Genomic DNA, 7,969 nt, shown 5'->3' with positions numbered 1-7,969 from the left:
GTATAAAATAGCTCAAACATAAGTTTACTTCTCTTCCACGTAAGAGTCCAAAGTGGGCAACTTTTCTCCACGTTTGGCTTGTGGACACAGGATGCTTTCATCCGTCGCTCGGCGGTCCTCTACAGCTTCCCCATCCTTCGCCTTGAGCCGGTGGAAGAGGACAGAGGACCTGGAGGGGGCACCCCTACTCCTTTAGCCTTGGCCCAGCGATGAGATCCATTCTTCACCCGTGACCCGGCAGCAAGAGCTAGGCACCCAACACCACCCCAGTGCAAAGGACGGCCCACTTGGTCCCTGGCTTTGCAGCCCCCTCCTAGCGACAGCTCCAAGCCACAGACTCTAGTGGGCGCTCTCTCCCGGCCATGCCAACACCGAGCAAAGAGGAGGCAGGACGGAAGGGGACTGAAAAGGAGGCCTATCTGGCTTTTCCATCGTGGAGGAGGCAAGACACACATGATCACATCATCTGTCCTCAAACACAAGGAAGCCGCCCTGAAACAGAGACAAATAGCTTTCGACTAGGACCAAATGCCAGACAAATAGCTTTCGACTGGGACCAAATGCCAGACACAGGATCAGGCCTTCCAAAGACTCACATAAAGCAAGGTGTCATGAAGTAGGCAGCCGAAAGGACAGAGCGCCCTTCCTCTGTGGTTAGGCCAGCTCCTGGAACCCTCACCTGGGCCAGGAGGTGAGCACTGTTGGTCTACCGACCGACACAACCCGAAGGTTTGTATGTACATGCATTTCTTCTCAAGCCTTCTTAAATTCCAAGAATTCCCTGACCCCGCCCACAAAAGAGTTACAAACAAAACTAAGCCTGCTCTGAAATTCCTTCCCCACCCTGTGACTCGCTGCATGGGGGCGCAAGCAATCCACCACAGTGAGTTTGCTATTGGAAAGAACTGATCACGTCGCCAGGCCATTCTGGATTTTGCTTTTCTATTTTATTAATTACAAAGGGAAGTTTCCCCACCCAAACCCAGCAATCAGTGGTGGAAAATAACAAAATGAAAATCCCTAAGCTGTGCGATCAAAACCTAGAGTGCAGGCTAGGGGTATGTTTAGGGGGCGGGAGGACAGATGCACGACCTGCCATCGAGGGTAAGGTGCAGGGCTGCAGGCACTGGGCGCCGTCCAGCACCCAAGGTCACCCTCTCGGCACGCTGGCCTTCTCTGGGCCTTCGCCAGTAGGACCACGGCACACAGCCTTCAGTACAAGAGCTGGTAAACCGTGGCACAGTTCTTGGAGCCCGTGACTAGGTACTGGTTGTCAGAGGACAAATCACAACACAGGATGTCTGCAGACTCGTCTTCCTAGAGGAAAAGAGAGGCCAAAAACGGGACCACATGCAAGGCCAGGCTTGGGCAAGGGATGGAGGCTTCATTTAGGCCTCTTTCAAGGCTCAGCATAGACCCAAGGCTCAGTTTGGAGACGGCTAGGCCTCAGGGCTCAAGGTGGAGTCCCTCACTTTATAGGACCTGAAGTCCTCATAACCCTCATCTATGAAACGGCCCTGGATGCCAACTCAGAGGTGCTTTCCAGCACTATCCCTGGGACCAGATCAACGGGGCTCTGGGACCACAGCTCGAGTGCCTGGGTTTTCACCTCCCTCCTTCTGGTACCTGAAACAACCTTTGCAGAGAAGGTGCAGCTAAGCAGTGGATTGACTCGTCCTGCGTGGTCACAAAATAGCTCCCTGCGAAGGAAAGAAAGATGGAGGGACCAGACACTGCATGCTAGTCCCAGCTGTTCCTGACTGGACTAGGGAAACGGTTCCTTTGCCTTTGCTTCCCCAAATATAAAAACCAGAGGCACAGCCCAGACCATTCCCTCCTCTGCTCCCACCCTCCCACCACACAGAGCATTGTGGCGAGCATCACGGAACACAGGACCGCCCGCTAAGGCCTCACGCCTCTCTGTCTGCCTGGCTCTTACTGTCACTCTGGGGAGGAAGCTCCATTTCAGAGCCAGCCAGAGCAGGACAGGGTGAGAGAAAGAGAAGGTAGGAAAGGCACCAGAGGAGGAGAGGGTGAGAGAGAGAGAAGGCAGGAAAGGTACCAGAGCAGGACAGGGTGAGAGAGAGAGAAGGTAGGAAAGGTACCAGAGGAGGAGAGGGTGAGAGAGAGAGAAGGCAGGAAAGGCACCAGAGGAGGAGAGGGTGAGAGAGAGAGAAGGCAGGAAAGGTACCAGAGGAGGAGAGGGTGAGAGAGAGAGAAGGCAGGAAAGGCACCAGAGGAGGAGAGGGTGAGAGAGAGAGAAGGCAGGAAAGGTACCAGAGGAGGAGAGGGTGAGAGAGAGAGAGAGAAGGCAGGAAAGGCACCAGAGGAGGAGAGGGTGAGAGAGAGAGAAGGCAGGAAAGGCACCAGAGGAGGAGAGGGTGAGAGAGAGAGAAGGCAGGAAAGGCACCAGAGGAGGAGAGGGTGAGAGAGAGAGAAGGCAGGAAAGGTACCAGAGGAGGAGAGGGTGAGAGAGAGAGAAGGCAGGAAAGGCACCAGAGGAGGAGAGGGTGAGAGAGAGAGAAGGTAGGAAAGGTACCAGAGGAGGAGAGGGTGAGAGAGAGAGAAGGCAGGAAAGGCACCAGAGCAGGACAGGGTGAGAGAGAGAGAAGGTAGGAAAGGCACCAGAGGAGGAGAGGGTGAGAGAGAGAGAAGGCAGGAAAGGCAGCCGGGTCCTCAGTGGGGAAGGACACACAGAGGTGAGAGCTGGCCGGTGCTGGGGCTAGAGAGGGAGGAGCTAAAAGTCTGAAGTAAGGCTGGGCCCAACTCTACAAGTAAGTCGACCCCCTGTAATGTGACAGGATTCCCCAAGGTGTCACCTGGCTCCTCACTCACCACAGGAGGCAAACTTGAGGCTGAGGTGGCGGACGTAGTTGTGTACAATGGCCTTGAACTTCTCCTTCCGGTGCGTGTGCAGGATGATGATGTCACTCGTCCTCAGGCCCACTAGCATCCACTCCTCACTGGGGTCGTGGGTGATGCTGAGGATCTGTTGGGAAGAAGGTGTGTAGTCGGTGCTCGAAGCCGCCAACCCATCCTCTGTGCGCACCTCCACACTCGGGCCCCACGCCATGAGCACCCACAGCGCCCAGCTGCCCAGCCGCGGAGGCCCGCACTCAGCCCGGGTGGCGGCCAGGCACCTCATGGTGTAGACTGTACTGCTGCAGCTTCTGGTAACTCCGCAGGTCCCAGGAATACAGGCTGGTGTCTTCACCTCCGGTCCAGAACTTATTGCCCGTGATATCCACACATCGGGACCCATATTCAGGGACTTGGTGCTTCCTGGTAGGAAACAACTCAAGGGTTTGACATTGGTTGGACCCCTGGAAGTTCTGAGCTCAGAAAGGCCCCAGAGCAGCGGTTCTCACCCTGTGGGTCACGACCCCGGTGGGGGTCGAATGACCAAAACACAGGGGGTGCCTAAAGCCATCGGAAATACATATTTTATTTAAAAATGTATTGTATAATAAATATGTATTTTCCGATGGCTTTAAGCGACCCCTGTGTTTTGGTCATTCGACCCCCGCCGGGGTCACGACCCACAGGGTGAGAACTGCTGCCCTAGAAGGACCCCGGGTATGTTCCCCACACAGACAGCCTAGTTCTACTGCACAGGGAGGGGAAGCCAGGTCCAGAAAGGACACGTGCTTTCCCGAAGGCCTTACGCCGGGCCCTCCCCAAGGTCATACCTGATCAGAATTTGGTTCTGCAAATCCCAGATCTCAATGAATCCTTTGAAACAAGCCAAGCAGATCTGGGCATTGGAGGAGATGGCCAGAGACTGGCATACGGGGCCTGTGGAGGCCAGCTGTGCCCTGATGCGCGGTGTGGGTGCCAGATCCCACAGGGTCAGGGCCCGCGACACACCCCCCGTGAGCAGGCTCTGCTCGTCGGGGAACAGCTTGCAGGTGAGGACACAGTTCCGATGGTCCTGTGGGGATGGTGTACATTCTCGTCTCACCTCCTCGAAGCACAGGCCCCGAGTCTCCCGACAGAACCATGTCTGGGATCCCCCAAGCCTTTCTAGGACACCCCTCACCGGGAAGTTCAGCTGAGCCTGCGGGGCCTTGCTCCAGGTGTGCAGAGCACTCTCATCCCACACCCGGATGTAGCCGTGGCCGCACGTGTACACATGGTGAGTCGAGCTGCTGATGGCGATGGCGCAGACTTTCTTGCCGTGGCAGAGTCCGCCCATTTTCCAGCACGCCCGTGGGGTCGTCTGCCTGACCACTGCTTCATCTGCCACGGGAGGCTGGGGAGGAGGAGGGGTGGCTGGGAACGAGTCACAGCCCTGGGCCGCCGGCACCCAGGCGGGACTCCCGGCTCCTGTCCTCTGACTACATTCCTAACCATTCATCCCACAGCTCCTCTCTCAGCCCCAGGCCGAACCGTGCCCTCATCTGGGGGCCTCAGACCACTGAGGCCTTCTGCGTGAGCCCGGGCCACGCCCGGGTCTCCCTCCTTAACAGCAGGGCCACATTTCTGACAATTCTGAGTGCCCGCAGTGAGAGCAGAGCCTGGCTCAGGCGCCTCAGGACGCAGCCGCGAGGAAGTGACTCGGGAGCGGAAGAGGTGGGTGGTAGGATGAGGGGCAGCCTGGTGCCAAAGAAGCGGGGAGCCACAGGGCACCCGCCCCCTCTGGTGCGTGAGCGTGGACACATCGCACACCTTCACCATCTTCCGACTAGCTTCTTGTTTGGTGGATAATGAGGAAGGAAAAAGGCCCGAGTTTGTCTTTATTTTTTAAAAAAGAAGGCACTTACGATTGCTCTGAGGAATGACCAGACATCTCCACTGGGAGGAGGCGAAGGACAAGGCCGGCCTGCAGAGAAATGTCAATGCCCACTCGCTCACAGAGAGGGTGTCTGTAGCCCGCCCTCCTGACACCAGGGCCTTGCTCCTGGTCCCCCTCTGGGGACCCTGAGTTACCAGCCTCCCTGCCCACACTGTCCCAGGGGGACTTACCATACTCAGGTCCTGGGAAGCTGCCATGACAAATGGAGAGGAGAGAGGGAGGAGACAGAACATGAAACGGAGAGCTCCGTGCTGTGACCCCTCCCCCCAGGCCAGTACCTGCACCCTCCGCCCGTCCTGCACAAGGGAGACCTACCTAGAGCCAAACTCTGCCTCTTCTCCCAGCTCCGCCTCAGCCAGCCAGCTGGCCTGGGGCTCAGACCTGACTAGGCCTGGAGGACCCACTGCGGAGGAGTCAGAGAGCTCCTCTCCCGATAAACTGGGCCGTGCTGCACTGGGGACCCCGGGGCCACTGGGGCGTACCTCCCCCATCCAGTTGGGACTGTGCCTGACGCCCCGGCTGGGAGGAAACACCAGAGCTTTCTGGCTCATACCTCCTGTCCTCTGGTTCATCATAAATTCTGAGGATGCTGAACGAAGTGTCTTCCTTCGCCCTACTCATGTTCTTAGATCGACGAAGTGGCCTGACCCACCTGGTTCTAGGGCCCGAGAAACGGGCCTGTCAAACAGATGCTGGGATTCCAATTTGTCCCAGTCCCCTGGAGCAAGAGAGAAACAGATACGTTGTTTGGGGGTCTATTTAGAAGAGTCAGAGAACACCTCTCATGATGATAGGATTCAAAAGATTGGTTGCTAACTTTTTATTTATTTATTTATTTATTTACAGAGACAGAGAGAGAGTCAGAGAGAGGGATAGATAGGGACAGACAGACAGGAACGGAGAGAGATGAGAAGCATCAATCATCAAGTTTTTCGTTGCGACACCTTAGTTGTTCATTGATTGCTTTCTCATATGTACCTTGACCACGGGCCTTCAGCAGACCGAGTAACCCCTTGCTCGAGCCAGCGACCTTGGGTCCAAGCTGGTGAGCTTTTGCTCAAACCAGATGAGCCCGTGCTCAAGCTGGCAACCTCGGGATCTCGAACCTGGGTCCTCCAAATCCCAGCCCAGTGCTCTATCCACTGCGCCACCGCCTGGTCAGGCTGCTAACTTTTTAAAGAAAATGTTGGCAGCCATGATGAAAAGTTGCAGACATTTTGAGATGTGCCCAGGACTATGGTGAAATAAGTATATGTGTAAAGTGAAATACTACACAACTGTTAAAACTAACAAGGACACTACTGCATGGAGATGAAAAATTCTAAGGTGCATCAATGGGTGGAGGGGTGAATTAAAACCTATGCAGCTTTTGTGTCAAAGAAGGATGGAAATAAGACCCTTTTTTTGCACGTTTGTATGCACATACCTGGAAGAGTGGTTGCCTTTGGGAATGGAAATTGACAAACAGGAAAGAAGGATGGGAGGGAGATTCGTTGCCACATAACTTGGGCTGTTTTTGCATATTTGTGGCTATTTGAACCTAAATTTAAAACTGTGGGAACGTGCGCCTTTTTCTCAACCAAGTCCTTTCTTTCTCATCTTTCTCATTATCATTTGGGGACCTCGCGTTTGTTACTTGCTTAAGGTAATTTAACAAATTCACCCTGAGCACATCATGCTCCTTTAACTGATACACCAGGGCTGGCTGTGCCCTGCTGAGGGTGAAAGCATAGAGCACACAGCCCCGAGTGACGAGTGACGAGGGTGGGCCAGCTCTGCCCTGACACCCCCGACCGGGGGTTGGGAAAAGCTGAAAGGCCGTGAGGCCATTTAACCAGGATTTCACCCTAAGTATAAGAAAGGCTTTCTAGAAAGAGCAGAAGGAAGAGTCGATAATCCAGATTCCCCTTGCTCTCTCCCTCTCCCTTACCAAGCAACTGGCTCTTTCCCAAGCTTCAACACAAAATACTAGAGCTGAGAGTCAACCCTGCCAACGAGAGAAACACTCACCAATCACTGTGACATGAAACTCACCTCTCAAAGCAGAAGGCCAACCCCTGGATATGGGAAGTCAGCAGAGCTGAGCTCTTTCTAGTGCTGGGACACATACACACACACACACACCCTGCAGCTCTGGACCCTCCCTTCCACACCTAGGCACTGTCCTCAGCGGCCCCCACCCCCTGCAGTGCTGCTGTTTTTAAACTTCCCACCTTATTGTAACCAAGGTCAGGGTCAGAACTCGGGTCACATGTCTGGGCCATGAATGGCTCGTCTGCTGGGTGTGGCCACAACCACAGCCAACTGCAGAGCCACCCGCTGAGCTGCCATTTATGAGGTGCCCTTGGATGAGGGGCAAGATGGGGAGCTGCCAAGCTCATTCACGGCAGGAGGAAGAATGGAGAAATTTTTCGAGGGGCAAGTCATTGGATTGGGTTCGGGCTGCCCCACAAGAGCCCGTGTTGCTCAAACACAGACAATTGGGTTGGGCTGTACACAAGAGCCATTTCAAATTTTCATCTCTGGGTGGTGATATTCACCAATATCTCTGAAAGTGAAGCCCAGGGAAGCCTTTCTTTTCTGCAGCTGTCTCATCTAGTGGTTCTTATCTGAACCTCCTGGAGTGCTAGTTTAACACAGTGCTGGGCCCAAGCCCAGAGATTCTGATTCTACGGCCCAAAAACTCTATATTCCTAATAAGTTCCCATGGGACGTCAACATGCTGCTACTGCTGGTCTGGGGACCCCTTTTGAGAAGCACTGCAGATCCCCTCTGCCTGGTGGTCCCCTTCTGGCAGGAGGGGAAGGGGCGGTGAAGCTGGATTCTCTGCTGCTCCGCTCCCACCCTTCACCCCTGCTGGGGCCCAGCCCTCCCACTGAACGCACTCTGCTGTTCTAGTCCTTTCCTTCGTTGGCTTCAGGCAGTTAGGCTGGTGGTTTTCTTACCTTCGTTTCCCTAGGAGATGAGCCAGCAAGCTGAAGGTGACCCTGCCCGGAGACCGTGGCCAGCTATAGTCAAATGTTGTCGTGGTGCGTGAGGGGAGCCCCAGCACTTGGTGGACGAACACTGAGGTCAGAGTTTGGGTGTTCAGAGCCGGACCTCAAACTACTACATCCTCCAGACGTTTATTTGGAGGCTGAAGCGCCCTCTGGTGGGCAGGAGAGCAACCCAATT

The 7,969-nt window shown here is 54.9% G+C and overlaps 1 protein-coding gene across 1 annotated transcript; it reads right to left on the bottom strand.

Moving 5' to 3' along the window:
• Positions 1–1,212: 1,212 nt before the first annotated feature.
• Positions 1,213–5,416, bottom strand: TLE7 (TLE family member 7). Its single transcript, XM_066242282.1, is given in 11 exon segments — positions 1,213–1,317; positions 1,627–1,700; positions 2,836–2,989; positions 3,141–3,282; positions 3,690–3,931; positions 4,040–4,252; positions 4,764–4,822; positions 4,966–4,985; positions 5,111–5,186; positions 5,189–5,252; positions 5,255–5,416. Coding segments are annotated over 11 exon segments (1,311 nt in total).
• Between the last annotated feature and the right edge of the window lie 2,553 nt (positions 5,417–7,969).

This window comes from Saccopteryx bilineata, chromosome 9, assembly GCF_036850765.1.
Source record: "Saccopteryx bilineata isolate mSacBil1 chromosome 9, mSacBil1_pri_phased_curated, whole genome shotgun sequence".
Lineage (NCBI taxonomy): Eukaryota > Metazoa > Chordata > Mammalia > Chiroptera > Emballonuridae > Saccopteryx > Saccopteryx bilineata.
The sequence above is the reverse complement of the archived record's forward strand: the minus strand, read 5'-3'. Positions and strand labels throughout refer to the sequence as shown.